The 17,345-nt window shown below is 33.8% G+C and overlaps 1 protein-coding gene across 8 annotated transcripts in view; it reads left to right on the forward strand.

Moving 5' to 3' along the window:
• The window catches only part of U2SURP (U2 snRNP associated SURP domain containing), a 46,444-nt gene that overhangs the window by 15,959 nt on the left and 13,140 nt on the right, over positions 1–17,345 (forward strand). For 5 of the 8 annotated variants that reach the window (XM_086618754.1, XM_086618759.1, XM_086618757.1 and 2 more), the window contains 17 exons: positions 287–381; positions 465–500; positions 604–686; positions 1,152–1,317; positions 2,425–2,636; positions 3,587–3,630; positions 6,931–7,035; positions 7,744–7,814; positions 7,903–8,062; positions 9,198–9,360; positions 9,869–9,948; positions 11,000–11,087; positions 12,359–12,481; positions 13,805–13,961; positions 14,337–14,432; positions 15,013–15,079; positions 16,081–16,243. In XM_086618754.1, the coding sequence (XP_086474880.1) occupies positions 287–381; positions 465–500; positions 604–686; positions 1,152–1,317; positions 2,425–2,636; positions 3,587–3,630; positions 6,931–7,035; positions 7,744–7,814; positions 7,903–8,062; positions 9,198–9,360; positions 9,869–9,948; positions 11,000–11,087; positions 12,359–12,481; positions 13,805–13,961; positions 14,337–14,432; positions 15,013–15,079; positions 16,081–16,243 (1,909 nt within the window). Of the gene's footprint in view, positions 1–286; positions 382–464; positions 501–603; positions 687–1,151; positions 1,318–2,424; positions 2,637–3,586; positions 3,631–6,930; positions 7,036–7,743; positions 7,815–7,898; positions 8,063–9,197; positions 9,361–9,868; positions 9,949–10,999; positions 11,088–12,358; positions 12,482–13,804; positions 13,962–14,336; positions 14,433–15,012; positions 15,080–16,080; positions 16,244–17,345 lie in introns of those variants that run through there. The other 3 variants (XM_086618756.1, XM_086618755.1, XM_086618761.1) reach the window with 3 other exon arrangements.

Raw genomic sequence — 17,345 nt, forward strand, 5'->3', positions numbered from 1 at the left:
AGAGCATGGTTCTTATTTCTGGTCTTGTAAACTGCTTTTCAAACCAAGTCAGTTCAGTTTGAGATTAAAACATCCTGACATGATGAATGAGGAAGCATGCAGCTGGAATAATTCTGGGAGGTATATTCCAGTTGATTAAACAGAAATCTAAACATAGTGGCAATTTGAAATTTTTAACAAGCCCATTGTTTAATATTAAAAATATTCATATTTCTAAAGTTAATTGAAAATTTTAGAATAAGAACCTCAAAATGATATTATTACTTACGTTAAACTTGTTTTGTAGAATACAAGAGGAGCGTGATGAAAGACATAAAACGAAAGGTAGATTGAGTCGTTTTGAACCACCCCAGTCAGATTCAGATGGCCAGCGTCGTTCAAGTAAGTAAATGTTATTTTTTATGTTTGTTTGGGCTACAGAATTTGTAGACTAAATTATATGTATTTTTCTTCTATTTATTCAGTGGATGCTCCTTCAAGAAGAAACAGATCATCTGGTGGTAATATAAATTCTTTTCTCATTCAGTATAATGTTGTCACTTAAATGCATAGCAGGAATTATGACTTCTTTTTTTTTCCTTTTTTTTTCCTCCATCTTTGTAGTACTGGATGATTATGCACCAGGGTCACATGATGTTGGAGATCCAAGCACAACAAATTTGTATCTTGGAAACATTAATCCTCAAGTAAGTTTGGAGCCGAGGACTGGACTGCAGTATGGGCATGTTTGGGTCCAGCTGAATTTTTTCCCAGGGGCAATTTTCCCCCCTTTTTGTTGTAAACCATACCCGTATGTTTAAACCCATATACTAGAGGCAGTATTCATTTGAATAAATGTTCTGTACATGATACTGCAAAAGTTAAAGTTTAGACTGTCGGTTACTAGATGCAAAAATGCTCATTTAAAATTATTTTTCCATGGATATCTCTGTGCAAGGTGCATCGTATCTCAAGAATTTGAGTGTGCTCAGTTTAAAATGCAATTTTAAAAATTATTCATGTTTTGCAATAGATCGCTTTGGGGAGGTATTGATGAAGTGTTATTTTTCAAGAAACTCAAAAAATTAAAATCTGGACGTTTGGACAATAATATGAATGAGTGTCTTAGAAATACGGTAGCAAGATGCTAATTTTTACCTTTTTTCATGTAGATGAATGAAGAGATGTTATGTCAAGAATTTGGACGCTTTGGACCATTAGCAAGTGTTAAAATTATGTGGCCAAGAACTGATGAAGAAAGAGCAAGAGAAAGAAATTGTGGCTTTGTCGCCTTTATGAACAGGAGAGATGCTGAAAGAGCATTAAAGAATTTAAATGGTAAACAGATTTCTGGGTTTGGAATTGTAATTATCTTTGTAGGAATACTGAGGAGTAACTGTAAGCATATTTTCAAGTTGTTTTGTCAGACTAGTGATAGGTGTGCTGTAACTACAGTAGATACCACACTAGCAGTGATTCTAGTTAACACTGACAGTTTGATGGCAACTGAATGTCATCAAACTGTAGCACACATGAGGGCTGGGAGGACTGGTGGCTTTTACTGTGGGTAATGATGCAACATTTCTGACTTGCGAAGATGTGAACGGGAGATTGGTTGATAATCTGTCCTGTAAACGGACTATTACTTGTAGTTGTTTACCAACAATATTTTTTGTGTGGATAAATTTAACTAGTGCACAAGATATAATTGACAATTGGTTATAAATATGTTCTTTTGAATAATGGCTAAATTCCTAATACCGAAGAGGTAACTGTCCTACACCAGACTTGTAATTTGCATATGGGCTATCTTGTCTATCTTTTATTTGAAAAAAAGGAAAAAAAATCTTAAATGATGAAGAAAGCTATGTCCTTACAGTTCACGAAGAGTGTGAAGTTCAAAAATCAGCATCCTTGATAAAAATAATAGAAAATGAAAGTTTGCTCTTGCATAGCTTACTCAAAATTGTCTTTTACTAGGACCGTTATTAAGTAAACTTACAATATGTAGGAGGTTTAATTGGTTATTACATTGGTTTTGAATGACATAATTTGAAATTTGTTATTGTGAACAAAACATTTTGAAGAGTTGATGCGCAGAAATAATATCATTAAAGAATTACTCAGTTTGTTCTGATGTGCTGAATAGCAAAAGTTTTGAAAAAATTTTTTCCCAGCAATTCAAGTAATTATGTACTGTAGTCTCTTGAAAATGTACATTGGGGAAAGATTAATAAAATATTTAATGTAATAGGCTTTCATTTGCACATGATGTAGTCTTATAGATGTGATACACTAATCAACAATGTAAGCAAGAAGTAAACCATGGAAAGCAAATGTAAATGCTGCACTCATATGGAGAAATTTTGAGCGACGCAGAACCAATTTATAAGAGATTGGTGGTTTAGTGTTTTATTTTTTTTTTTTAAACTTTCTCTTTTCCAGGCAAGATGATTATGTCATTTGAAATGAAGCTAGGTTGGGGCAAAGCTGTACCTATACCACCACATCCAATATACATTCCGCCTTCTATGATGGAGCATACCCTCCCGCCTCCTCCCTCAGGACTGCCTTTTAATGCTCAGCCTAGAGAGAGATTGAAGAACCCTAATGCTCCGATGTTACCACCACCAAAAAACAAGGAAGATTTTGAGAAGGTAACTTACAGTACCCTGGGCCATATCTCGTTGTTAAATACTACATCTGTGACAGTATTTCAATGGCTTCATAGATTAGCGTTGTTCAGGCTGACTTTGGTGGCCCTTAGTGTACAAACTCACTGGCTCCCTGCTGTAGCCCAAGGGAACCTACTTAATTCCTGAAGCTCTATTTCATGTCTGTGTTAGGGTACAGTATATTTGGTCTTGATTTATTTTAGTGCTGCTTTATATCTGGCTATCATTTTCCCCCTCCAGGCTCCCTGGATTTTTTTCTCCTACGTCCCCCCTTTTGTTGGCTGCCAAATTGCAGTATCTAAATTGTTTTGTTTAGGGAAAATACTACATTTTAATTTGGGTAGCATTATTTTTACACTAGAGGAGTTGATGTATTTTGTGTAGAAGGTAATTAATCTGGACATTGAGTAAGTATTTTATGCTACTTACGGAGTCAGTTTTCAAACTTTTTTTTTTCTGGAATATTAGCTGATAAAAAGGGTAAGTATCTTGTAAGCACAAACCAACTTGATTTACTTCTGTAAGAATTTGTTGATTCTTTGAATGACACTTAAATGCTAGGGCTGTTTTTTGTAAGACTTGGGAATCAAGTAATGCCAACGTGATCCAAGTCAAATAGTTTAGAATCTTTTAATAAACTTAAGAACTCCTTTCTTAATTATACACTTACTTAGTGTAGTACCTATTCAGTGCATCAATGTACATTCTGACAGGAATGTTCTGATACTTTGCAATTAGTGAACCTTTATGGTTCACTGACACAACCATTTGCATTTTGTGTAATTGCTTAGTTATAACTTCACAGCAGTGATTGCCTGCAAAACTTGTGATAGATGTGTAGTATTTTCATTGCATATGTATATTTTTGCTTGTTACTTGTTAACAATACTCACATATTCTATGTTTATTATCTGATGTGACTTCATATACAGACTCTGTCGCAAGCCATAGTCAAAGTGGTTATCCCAACAGAAAGGTACATGTTTTTCTTTATTATTACTGATCTAAATATAGAAAATTTCCCCTTCGGAATTTTAAAGAAAAATGGTGATGTTGAGGAAAAGGTAATGGCTTGACTGAGCAATGGTTCTTTCATGACACTTGAGAGAAATGTGTGTGTTTTACAGTCGTCTCATCCTTATCTTAATAACTCTGTTTTTTTTAGTGAGGATAGATTTAAGTTGTTGTCTTTTGCATTGAATTTGAGTACTAGAAGTAGTTGCAGGGTAATGAAGTTAGCTAGTGAACACTAGGGTGAAATAGCTTGTCTTAGATACGCTGTGTAAGTTCTGACACAAACCTCAGAGTACTGCGTAGCTAGAAAGCTAGGATGCAGCTGTCTCCAGTGTGGTGCTCTGGGTTGTTTTTTTTTTTTTCCCTTTTCGTTTTTTTTTTTTTGACTTTTGCAGTTTGTAAATTTGTAATTTAGTTACAAATCGATTTTGATTTCTGTTATTTTTTTAATGTGTGACTGTTTTGGTTGCTGAAGAAGGTAGTTCTGTATTGCAAGGGTATTTTTACATTTTGGTCCCTGTCTGTGCTCCTGCCTTCACATTAGTCTAGGTATACTCTTGCTCAGTTAAGCTAAAACCTTTTCCCAAACATAGGAACACAACACTGTTTTGAAAGTAAATAAGCACAAAAGATTACAAAATTCTCTTTGACATTGGCCTTGGTGAGCAACACCAGCTGAACTGTCTGCGGCAGCGGGGGACCAGGAAAACATCATGGGATGGATTGGGAAAGTATACAGTTTTTGACCAGACATTGGTACGATCGGCTCCAATAAATGTGGTTTTATTATAACTGAAAAACTTTTTTTGTTGGCCAACTTAAGCTAAATGACATTTTAAAATAATGCACTTAAAACTATCATCTTTTTTTACTACACTGTTTTAATTGTCACAAAGTCCCTTTTTTCTTTTTTTTTTTTGCGTGTGTGTGGGGGGAAGGAAGAGATTCGTGAAGCTAGTTATAGTAGTATGTTAACATATTTGTCAATAGATGCTCAAATTCACTAGTATGTTTGATGAAATTCTAGGACAGTACAATTTTTGTTGGGTAGACACGTGAATAATTAGGGCGACCAGGAGGAGTCTTGATTTGAGAAACATATTGAGTAGTAGAACAAGTACTTGTAAAACTGTACAATGCTTACAGTTATTAGCTTTCAGAGAAAAATATGTTTCCATTTTATTTACTGTAGCATTTTGAAAGCTCATATGATAAGAAAAGCTCTTGTTAATTGAGTTGTATTTGAAAATACTTTTTTTTTCTTTCAAAGATGCTAGTGACAACTGCTAAGACTATTACACAGTGCCATTGCTTGTGCAAAAATTTTGACTGACTTCAGTGAGATAATACTTTGAATTATTCTCCTTTTGTTTGAAAATTTTCTATATTGGTGTTTAGTATCTCTTACTTAGTATTTACTAAATGGAAAACCTTGAGTATACACAGTCAAGGTTTTTCTGAGAAATTCACTTTCGAGTAGTCATGTCTCAAATACCAAAATGCATATAACACTTTCAGATATGAGATGTACTGAATCTTTTTTCATGCATCTGAGGTCCTTCCAAAGCAGGAAGGTTCAAGCATATGCTGCTTGAAAGCTTATGTTCAAGCATAAGCTGCTCTTATGCAACTTCATTGTACTTGATGAAAGAAAAAATAGATTAAAACCAATGGCATAGTTCTGCAGAAAGTCAGAAATGATCACATTGAACTTGCCTTAAAAATAAGTGATGTAGCAGCTCAGAGGCTTGAAAGCTAATTGTACATTTTTTTCTTACTGATGTTTTCAAATACAGTTCATAGAACAAAACAGTCTTGCTATTTAGACTTTCAGAGCACTGCTTTAAATAAAATGGCTACAGAATTATTGAGACTGTCCGCTTTACAGTGTTTCTGGGATTATAAAAAGCTAACAGGGAAATTGAGCTGTAGGTAGTTGTTTATGTTTTTTTCGTGTAATATTTGAGGCAAATGTAGATTTAATGCTAGCTGGTATAAAACAAAACAAAACACTTGCTAAGCTTGCAGATGGCAAGGTCAGGTTTTTATTACTATGTTTTTAAGTTGAAAATTTTTTTTGCTCCAGTGCATTGTATCTGTGGCAGAACATGAAATACTTGTGGTAGAAAATAATCACTTCATTATCAAGATAGAAAACTGCAGCTTTTCAGTGCAACAATTTTTAAGTTTTAATAATTAAAAAATTGCTAAAAGGAAATCTAATGAGATACATGTAAAGAACCAATATTCATTTGTTACATCTAAGAAAACAAATTAAAAAAGTAAAAATCTGTATTTTTTTTTAATTTGCATCACATTCAAAGGACATGTGCTGTGAAGCTTTTGGTTATATGTAGGTAATCTATATTTGAAAATTGAGAATCCTGTTTCTGAAAAACCCCAAAAGGTTGGAAACTGAAGATCACTATTCTCTATAAAGCTTACATGACTGTCTCCTGTTAGCATGCTTGTAAGTGGCTCTGTGTTTTCAGGTGTGGCTTGAAAAATGTCTACTTCACATCTGCTTCTTGCCTGTCTCAGGATGTAGTGCTGAATGAAACGAATACAGATTTTTATTTTTTTTTTCCAATTGTGATTTGATTCACTTGAGTGTATGAGGGAGGAAACTTTGGATGGTATGACACGAGATGATGGACAGTTTTGTTCTGTGCCAATAGCTGAGTTTTGACCAAAAAGAAATAATCTAAATTTAGTAAAACCATTGCCTAGTTTGGCATCAAGAAGGCTATTTGCTTTTCCTTTCATACTTGAATAGTTCGAAAGCTGAACGCAGTGTCTATTGAGTATTCAAAAGTATGTATGTTTAATTTTAAGCATATTATTCAGCCACTTGTTCCTCTGTAGAACTTTAGCTAACACTTCGGTCTTAATTCTAGACAATTTAGATGAGGGCTTAGTTTTTGATAGTTAATTGTATTTTGGTGTTCAATTGCCCATTTTTATGCATAAAGACTTAAGCTTCTGCTAAGCAAGAGATGGTCGTAGGCTAAGCTGTGGAAAATCAGGAATGAGGTCTCCTCTTAAAGTCTTGCTCCACCACTCCTAGGCATGTTTTTATTTTAGAATGCCCATGACTATGATGCAAGGTTATAATATCTTCCATGTTACCTTATCTTTTATACAGTTTCCTTAACAATACAGCAAAATAATCTTCTGCACAGTTGTAGTATCTTAGGTGGAGTGTAGTTTTATATAGTGTTAGGTCTGAATCAATTTTTCTTTAACTGTGTTGTTGTTGTAGGAATTTGCTCGCTTTGATACATCGTATGATAGAGTTTGTTGTACGGGAAGGGCCTATGTTTGAAGCCATGATCATGAACCGAGAAATCAACAATCCGATGTTCAGGTGCTTATTACTTTACTTCAATTTGAAATAGAACTGTTTTCACTGTTGCTATTATTTTGCATTTCTGAAGTACTAATAAGAGTTGTTTTTACTATGTCTATGTGCAGATTTAAATTTTAAAAATTGTACAAGTGCTTATGCTATCTTCTTATGACAAAGACTGTGCTTTTATTCGTCGTTACTTACATGTACATGTAAATAAAAAGCTATATATCCACTATAAAATACATTTGTACGTAATATATTAAATATATATAATAAATCCAATTACATTTAACACCTGGTTTTCTGAGGGATTTGGAGTAATCAGTGGAAGCAGTAGCATACTTTTTTTTTTTTCCCTCCAAAACACAGACCAACTCAATGTAAAGTCCAGTCTTCCTCGAGCCTCATTTCTAGCCTTCGGCAAGAGCTGGGAGTCATTTTTATTTGATGTCAATGCAAATAGGATTAAACTTCAGCTGACATAGTGAAGTTGTCAGAGTTTCTAGCTCTTGTCATTAATGAAATAAAAAAGGATGAATTTCCAACTTTTTCAGGGAAGTACTCAATGACGTCTTAAAAATGTGTTGTTTGCAGTGAGGTTGAAGTGCTTCAGCTTTATTTTTATATAGAAATTGAGAAAATATGCAGGTCAAAATATCTTGACCATTAAAAATGGGCTACTTAAATGATTTGTAATATGTTTTTTGTCTTTCTTTGGTTTAGGTTTTTGTTTGAAAACCAGACTCCAGCCCATGTATATTATAGATGGAAGCTTTATTCAATTCTTCAGGCAAGTGGAATTTTAGTGACAGTTCATAATTTCAAGAATAATAAAATAAAAGAACACCAAAATAAAAATGCTGTTGTTTTTTTTTCAGGGAGATGCTCCAACCAAGTGGAGGACAGAAGATTTCCGTATGTTCAAAAATGGATCATTCTGGAGGCCCCCACCTTTGAATCCGTACTTGCATGGGATGTCAGAAGAGCAAGAAACGGAGGCATTTGTGGAGGAGCCGAATAAGAAGGGTGCACTTAAGGAAGAGTATGAATTTCCATCAGTTTATAGTGCTGTTTTGACTGCTGATCTGCTTGTTTTATTTTTCCTGTTGTATTTTTGTAGTTATAATCCCTCATCCCTAAAACATTATCATGCTTGTTGTAATATTACTTAGAAATTCTTAACCTCAGTGCTTTTCAGTTAGTTTTTTTTGATGATACTTATTGCTAAATATGTTCTGGATTTGGTTAGATTTCATCCCTGAACAATGAATCCTTTCTATCCAATTGTAATTAACCCTTTATTTGAAGGGGATCGAGAAGATGAGATTTTTTTCCCATTTTCTGTTCCTATCTATTGGTGTGGGTATATATATAGCACCTTTCTCAACAGTTTTATGATCTCACGAACTAAACAGTTATTACAATTTTAAACTTATTGATGCTGTTCATCAGAAATTAAGGTTGAGAGTGGTTGTTAACAAGCAGGAGAGACAGATCATCAGAGTTCTTCACTGGGAATTTTAAGTGTGGTGGGGATGGCTATGGAAGTGGAAATATATACATTATTTTCTTAATTTTACTGTTATTGTTCCAACTGTGTTCTTAGAATGTGGAAATTTTTTCTTGTTTTATTCTTTTCATCATAGTTATGATACCAGTCATGGTTCTGGAGTTTTTAATACATAATTTATTTCATATGTTGTCTTTTTGAAAGGCTCAAAAAGATATTCTTTTGAGAGTGTTGTCTATATGTGCAGGTCAGGGAAAACCTGGAATAATTGCTTCTTACTAGCTTTCTGAATCTAATGTTTCTTATTCCACAGCAGAAATTACTCATGTGCTTTAGGCTTATCCATTTTGATTTAGGCTTAAACTAAATCCAAAAAGATAATTACTTTGTTAGAGATACAGAAATCAAGGAAAAAGAACTCAAAAATACCTAACGCAGGAGATCACTAAGCAGTGAAGAATTGAGTGGGAATTTTTTGCGCTTTGTTTATTTATGTAATGCGGATGCATATGTTCATGAGTCACTAAAAAATTCAGGCAACAGAATATAAAAATATTTAAAATTGCTTTTGTCCTAAAGATGGAAAAATCCAAAACATGATTAAATGGAAATTCTCCAAAGTATTGTTAATTTTCTATTGAAAGTATTAAAATTCCTGGTATTTCAGACAGAGGGACAAATTAGAGGAAATTCTGCGTGGATTAACACCTCGGAAAAACGATATTGGTGATGCAATGGTTTTCTGTCTAAATAACGCAGAAGCTGCTGAAGAAATTGTAGACTGCATTACAGAATCGTTGTCCATTCTGAAGACTCCTCTTCCTAAGAAGGTGTGGAGTTTTTGTATAATCTTGTATTTTGGAGGAAGAGGTCACTTAACGGCACGTGCTTGTAATTTATAAGCATTATTTCTTAAGTTTCAGATAGCATTGAGATATTGTATTAAAGCATGGGCTTGCATTTAAGTATGCTTTTTTCCTGTACGATTTTGTTGTATGTTTTTATTCTTTCTAAACCTGCTTGTAAAGAATGTTCTGCCTTACTGCGAAGTTGAAAACAGCAGAACAGTCTGTTCAAAGAAGGAGGTAAAAATTGGAATGCCATGATCTGTCCCTTGTAATACTGTATAATGTCATATTACACTGGCTAGCCCATAGCATAACAAGGAACTAATTTCTTCTTAGCATGTTTTTTAACAATATGGCTGTGTTACACTTAGTTATAATTTGGTACTTCTGGATAGTTTAAACTATGTTGTATTCTTTCTGGAAAAATGCATATATTTTCAGGATAATGTAAACTCTAGAGTTATCTTAATTTGAACATTCTTTATTGTAGATTGCAAGATTGTATCTAGTGTCGGATGTGTTATACAACTCTTCAGCTAAAGTTGCCAATGCTTCCTACTATAGGAAATTGTAAGTATAATATTTTAGGTGATTGATGATTAAAAAGAATATCCTTCTACTCGGTTTTGTACATCTCTAGATATATGTGGTTGTAGAGACAGTCACGCTTTACTATGAGGATGCTGTTATGACACTGATATTTATATCTCTCCGCATGAAAATCTGTAAGATGTAGCATGTTAGTGCATAGGATTGCTCTGTAATGCAGAGAGAAGTGTATATGCCCTGTGCAAGGGACCACTTGCATGGAACCTCACAGAGCTCAGAATGACTCTTGTGCCTTGTTACGGAAAGAGAGCCTGTAGATAATATTCAAGATACTGTATAGCAAATAATCCATGCAAATAAGTAAATTTTTGAAATATTTTTTTTTATTAAAAGGTGTTTGTTAATTCTTCATCAAATTTGGAGGACTCATAAGGAAATTATATGCTTTATTTCTAATGTGCTGAGCAGAATTTAGGAAAAATGTCCAAGGGAGAATAACTTTTTCCTATTTAGATATTTGATTGTGTCTGCTTCCTGGAATCTCTCTACCTTTATGGCAGCATGATGGGGAATATTCAGCAATGTTACAAAACTCTAGCCATTGCAAATTATGTTTCGTGTTGCAGTGAGCCTTTGCCGTGCCAGTTTCTCTTGCATGCTGAGAGAAGCTCAAGGGAAGCTAGGCAGCTATTACTCACTGTGCTTTCATTGAGGGCCTCATTAAATTAGAATAGAAACTTAATAAAGAATTTTTTAAAATACAAATTGAACTTTGAGACAATTCTTTCATTGTATGTCAGGTTGTAAAACTCCTTTTATCATCCTCCAATCTTTCCAGGCTGTATAAAGAGACTGCAGCAGATGTGAAGATCTCCCTTCACAGTTCTGTTGTTGTTCAAGGTGATTTAATATATAGTAATCATATTTGCTTTATAGTTCAGTTCACGGCTACTATAGGGATCAGAACCTTGTGCTTTTGAGTCCTGTGTCCCAGGTATTTTCATTAATTATATATGTCTAGAAAACATATATTGCAAAGTTTAACTAAAGAAATGTATATGTTTAATTCTAGTTTTGAAACAAAATTATGTCAGATATTCTCTGATCTCAATGCTACTTACCGTACAATACAAGGCCATTTACAGTCTGAAAATTTCAAGGTATGTATTTCATTGTTAATTACATGACATAGAAGTCAAATAGATGTTCCTGCACGAGAGATTGCATACTATGATAGGTGATTTAAACCTCAAGCTTCCTAATTAACCTTTCTTTAAAAAAAAATAAGTTTTCTGTCTTGCAAAGATAACTTTGAAATGAAGGAAGAAAATGAGCATCTAACAGCCGAAGTGTACTGGTAGATGTGTAGTTGTGGAGTTGAGAGGATATCTATCATGTGCCTGAATCGCAAAGAAGCCTTCAGGCTTTTGAATTAATTTTGGACCACCTATATTTGAATTTCAAAAATAAATTTGGGCTGCTTAGCATGGAAAGAAACTGCTGGACATAACGGGATAAAGTTACTTTTTAAGATTTTTGTGATAGTTACACTTTATTTTTTGAGGTCTGATAAGCAGTCTGACCATGGGTGGTTAAGAGTGATTTTTAAGATAAACTGCTCTGCTTCTCACCATTCTGATGCTCAGCCTAGCTTTTCCTTCTCCTGTTTAAAAGATGTCTCTAGACTTTTTTTCTTTTTTTCTTATTTTGTTTTCTTTGAAATCGGAAGCTTAAAATACAAAGCTTACAGTATAGTTAGTTTTTCTATATAAACATCTTTATCCTGGTTGTCCTACCTTCTCTGCTCCAAGTTGCTCTAGATTGAGAATCAATTTTAGTTAATCTGCTATATTAAAACTGTTTATTAAATCATATGGTAAAGACAGGCTGTAGATTTTATTTATGTGTATATATATATATATATGTATTTACATCTCCAACTACTTTTAATGTGTCAAGCTTGAGCTGAAGTCCATCGCTTCAAATATACTTCACTTCTACAAAAAAAAATGAAAGTAGGAACATAATTTCAGTTCAATAATATGAATAAGCCAGTGTTAAGTTTAGTTATTTTATTTTGCACAGGGAAAGATGTTTTCTGTTATGTTTAGTAGACACACCTGCTTCAAATATCTAGGCAGAATGAAATTTACTGTTGAGATAGGAACTATGAACTGCTGAAACTGATAATGTAGCAGGAATTTAAAGGCAAAATTGACACCCAAGTGACATTTTTTTAAAAGTAGGTCCTATATACATATTTTTGTAAAATTACTAGTCTTACCTAGCATGGTATCACTGTAAATACATACTCCAGTATGGAACTACTTAAGACTAGCTTTCTACAGTAGTAGATCTCTGTAGTGTATTTCTGATCACTTAAAGTTTCTTCATACAAATTTATTAGCGTTTTTTTTCGTATTACTTCTAGCAACGGGTAATGACGTGTTTCCGAGCATGGGAGGACTGGGCTATCTATCCAGAACCATTTCTGATCAAACTACAGAATATTTTCTTGGGACTTGTAAATATCATGGAAGACAAAGAAGCAGAGGTAAGTGACCTTGGTAGTGATGCTGGCAGATGGTGAGGAAAAATATGTAAATATCAAAAGAGCTGGCAAGGATTATTTTGATACCACTGTTAGGGTGAGTAAACCTTTTTTTCCTCTGAATTCTTGCTCTTAAATACATGTGTAACAAATTTTCAGATGCAACTACTGTTTAATCTGTTTATGCATTTGTTGCTTGTAGATTAGGTGCTGTGGAGTTATATTGTGAAACTATTTCAGAGCAAAGACTAATGCAGAACAACAAGTTTTTCCTTTGTATTGGAAGTACTCTGTAGTATCTGTCGGTGAATTTTGAGTTAGAATTTCAAAGGTTAGTTTTAATTTCTGAGAGTTCTAAATAGCTTGGCATCTGGCTACCTGAATCATCCACTTTCTTTTTGTGTGAGTGTCATACTTGGATGTAATAAAGCCATCTGAGCTTTCTTACTTTGAGAGGAAGGTTGTGATAAATAATGTGCACTGGTGATATTCTGCTTTGATCTTTGCTGGGTTGTATTAGAGCAGGAAGTTACTAACTTTCTAGTTGTGCTACAGCATTTACATATTTTTTGATAGATGTTATGTTAAATAGGATATGTAGTGACGTGTAAATTATTATTCAATATTTTGAATCTCTGTGCTTAAAATTTCTAGAATACTGTTAGCACTGAGTGAATGTGTACTGATCCGTTTACAGTTACGTATAAATTTTATTTAAGCTAATCAAGACAGTGGACTCTACTAAATGGATGTATGTTTAGGATGAGTTCATTTTGTAACTCTGTGGAAATATGCCTTTCAGAACAGTGGAGGGAAACCTACAGAATAATTGGAAGGTTCCATTATTTCCCTTAGCGGTAGAGCAGGGTGAACGTGCACATGCAAAGGACAATTTAGAATATGTAGGTGTATTTATCATTTGTGTGTTTCTGCTAAATAGTTGATTTCTGTCAGTTGTTCAGACTACTGGTTCTCAGGGAATCTTTCATTGGTAGTAAGCATAATTTATCGGATTATAACTGGCTTATTTCGAGCTAAACCTCAGCTTAATATGTCTTCTTTTGAATATAGATATTGCAGAGCTTCTGGTACGTTGTGGAAGAATTCCAAGTTCTTGCTTATAATTTTTTATAGGAGGATATTGTTGTATTTTTCTTCTGTAACAAGTAACTATACTTGGTAGCAAAAATTGTTAAAGTTGATTTTTTTTGGAGGGGGGTTAGGTATTTTTTAAGCTACTTCTTTAAAAATAAATGAATTAATAATTGGAAAAGTAAAGAAAAGCAATGTAGATTTGTTCTTGAAATAATTACTGTTTGCTTTCAGGAAGTACCAGATGATCTTGATGGTGCTCCTATTGAGGAAGAGCTTGATGGTGCTCCACTAGAAGATGTGGATGGAATTCCTATTGATGCTGCTCCTATTGATGATCTGGATGGCGTCCCAATTAAATCGCTGGATGACGATCTTGATGGAGTTCCTTGTACGAAATGTTTCAACTTTTACTTTCAATTTGAATCTTCAATTTTTGATGATCTGTTTCCCAAGTAGTTTTTACAAGTACAGCCGAGAATTAACATGGCATGTAGCTTTGTAAAATGTTTAATTGATTAATTTCAATTTGTTCTAGGAAGAATTAGTTTAAAAACTGCTTTTAGATTGTAAATGCTTCAGGGACGCAGTATGTGTCTTCTCATGTTATGTGCATCAGGTTCCAAATCCAAATTTCTTTCCTTTGGAAATAATAAAAAGGTATAATATGCTTCAGTATTTAAATCTGATTGTTATATTAGGATTTTTCTATTTGAACTTTTGAAGACCTTTGGGAATTATTTTTCTGTGTCTCTTTCTTCAACAGTGGATACGGCTGAAGACTCAAAAAAGAATGAGCCTATTTTTAAAGTCGCCCCTTCAAAGTGGGAAGCAGTGGATGAATCGGAACTGGAAGCTCAAGGTTAGTTTTCCAAGTATATATTAAACTAAAACACTTCCCTAAGTAAACTGAAAGCTTAATGTCACTTACCTATTTTCTGATTATTTTCGACTGGTCTATTTAGAAGTGCTAATATGATTTCTGTAGTAATATGGTAGGATTTTCAATTGTAACTTTTTTTTTATATAACTTCAGTGAAGAAAATAGTGTATTCTGTTTTTATTGTTCTACTTAAATAACCAACCAACCTTTAAAAATAATTGCTATTTAATTTAGGAATAAGTACTGAAAAAAATCTGGGTACGTGGTTGGCAATCTTTCTAAATATTTGTTTTGGAAGATAAGGTTTTACAAACTGACAGATACTTGGCTGCTTTTGAAGGATTTGCTGAAATGTGATAGGCAATGAAAGCGAATAGCTCTGTAAACATTCTGATAACGTGCAGTTTTGAGTATTTCTGTGAAGTAGAAAGTGTGTATTAAGTGCTAGAATGCTGGCAAATTTTATCACATTGTAATTTTTATTATATTTACAAATACTAATTTTCAAATTAAGTGATAGCCTTTTCTGTTGTTAAAATTACCTTGCTGTCTCTTCTAGCTGTTACTACTTCTAAGTGGGAGCTTTTTGACCAACATGAAGAATCTGAGGAGGAAGAGATTCCAAAGTAAATACTTTTTTATTCTGATGAAAAAATATTTATTTTCTACCTCTAAGGTTGAGGGTCCTTGGAACTCCCTGTAAGACGTATACGTGTTATAAGAGCAGACCAAAAATGAAATTTTGCAAGTAGGAAGATAAGAAAATAGAGAAAAAGCAGGATTTTAGCGCAGCATGTTTTCAGCCCCCATAAGTTTTTTCCAACATGACAAATAACACCTTTTGGTAGAGTTGTTAACTGCAGTCTTTAAATCGATGCTGATGTGATAACTTAATGTCAAATGTAAGAACTGAGGTAGTAAAATTTTACAGTTTGGAAATCTTGATGCCAAATATGTGTGAATGTACTTAAACCTCTGCTTTTTGCTTTTGAGACAAACACAGTGAATAATGTTCTGATGTGTATGTTTCTTTGGATGATACTAGACTCTGTGCCATCTGTTGTTTTTGAGCAGTCTTACTTTCTTCTTTAGGCAGTTGAGAGCATCTATTAGTAATGCTTTAAATATCTTACTGCATCACGTGTAGTACTGCAGCACTCTAGTGGCCAGTCTTGGAATATAATTTTGAATATCTGCCGTGTCTCAGGTTTGTCTCCAAAAAGCAAAAGTGTAGTAAACTTTGTTCTTTTATAAAACTTAATATATCTGAAAATCACGATTACAGCACTTAAAGAGGTTTTGTTGAGGTAGTGGACTTGTTTGGTAGGTGAGTTAGATATGGATTTGGTGACTGTAAATTTCAGTAATTCTTCCTGCACTCTGTTTATTTGGAAAGTGTAAATTATCTGAGTAATAAAACCTAATTATTTAATTAAATGAAAATATTAAGATATCTGTCTCACAGAGGGAAACTGTTTTGCAGTTACAGACTTTTGCATAACATAATTTTACTTAACAGATTTCAAAACTAGTAACTAATCATAGAAACTAAGTAGGAGAGATGGTAAATTTTGTAACATAATTGTCTTAAATATATGTATCAGTTAATTCTTTGTTTTCCATAAAGTCAAGAAGAAGAAAGTGAAGATGAGGAAGACACTCAGAGTTCCAAGTCAGAAGAGCAACACATGTATTCCAATCCTATTAAAGAAGAAATGCCTGAATCCAAGTCATCAGTGAAATACTCAGAAATGAGTGAAGAAAAGCGTGCCAAACTCCGAGAAATAGAGGTCAGCATGTGGCTTTGTGCCACCCTTCTGTACCTTTCCAATCTCTCCTGATTTCTCTACATATAACAGGGAGTTACTTTTACTGAAATAATTATAGTCCTATTATATAGTGGTTTTTTAGTCCAATGTATTTTTATAGAGGTATGTTTGTTTACAGCCTTGCCTTGCCTTGTTTTGGCTTTCAAAATAATGCAGGAAAAAAATGAAAAATTGAGTTGGGCGATACTGCATGGTAGGAATTACTCTTCTTTTTCAGTATACTTTTCCAGTACCACTGGTAGCCTTAGATTGCTTGGGTTCATCTATGCTTTCCTCCTCTTGGCAAGTGGCAGTGACTTTTGGATGTGGCCTTAGTCCTCTGCCTTTCTTGTTCTCTCTGTCTCTTGCCTTGAAGTGTCTGTATTGTACTGCATTTGAAAGTTGTTCTTTTCACTGTGTCAGCCATCAAACAAAGAAGTAGATGCAACTAAACCAGGTGGCCCTGGAAATGGAGTGTTTTAACTAAAGACATATATACAGTTTATAGGGCTCACTCGTTCTTTTACGCTTTCTCTAAGCATAGGCGTTAGTATAGCTCTTGAGGTTGATGAGCACAGATTATTCATATGTCTTCAGGCTGGCTTCTGAGCTTGTGGTTGTCTGAGAAGGTAACTATAACTTGAATTTAGCATGAGCTTTGTCCAGCAGTGAAGCCTTTCTGTCATACAGTGCCATGCAAAAACAGGTTTAAAATTGCATGTGACTTTCCAGCTTGTATTCAGTATTAAAACCCATGATACGTTGAATACTGAAATTCTTGTACCTTCTGTTCAGTGCATTAAAATTATATTAAAAAGCTGCCAAGCTACTTGTTGCACTTGTAGCATCTCCAAGTGACAGATTATAATTTGGGTAATATTTTTGAAGGTGGAATTGTGACTGCCTACCTATTTATCCTATAATGTACTAGTTAGCTAAAATCATACATTAGCGAAGCCCCATAATACTCTTGTAAGATGTACAAGCAATAATATTTTAAAATGTCACAACTGTTGTTTCTCCCAAATATGCTTCCGTTTAATAATTCAGATTATTAAAATTAATGGACTATAACTAAGCACTT

Source organism: Tauraco erythrolophus, chromosome 11, assembly GCF_009769465.1.
Source record: "Tauraco erythrolophus isolate bTauEry1 chromosome 11, bTauEry1.pri, whole genome shotgun sequence".
Lineage (NCBI taxonomy): Eukaryota > Metazoa > Chordata > Aves > Musophagiformes > Musophagidae > Tauraco > Tauraco erythrolophus.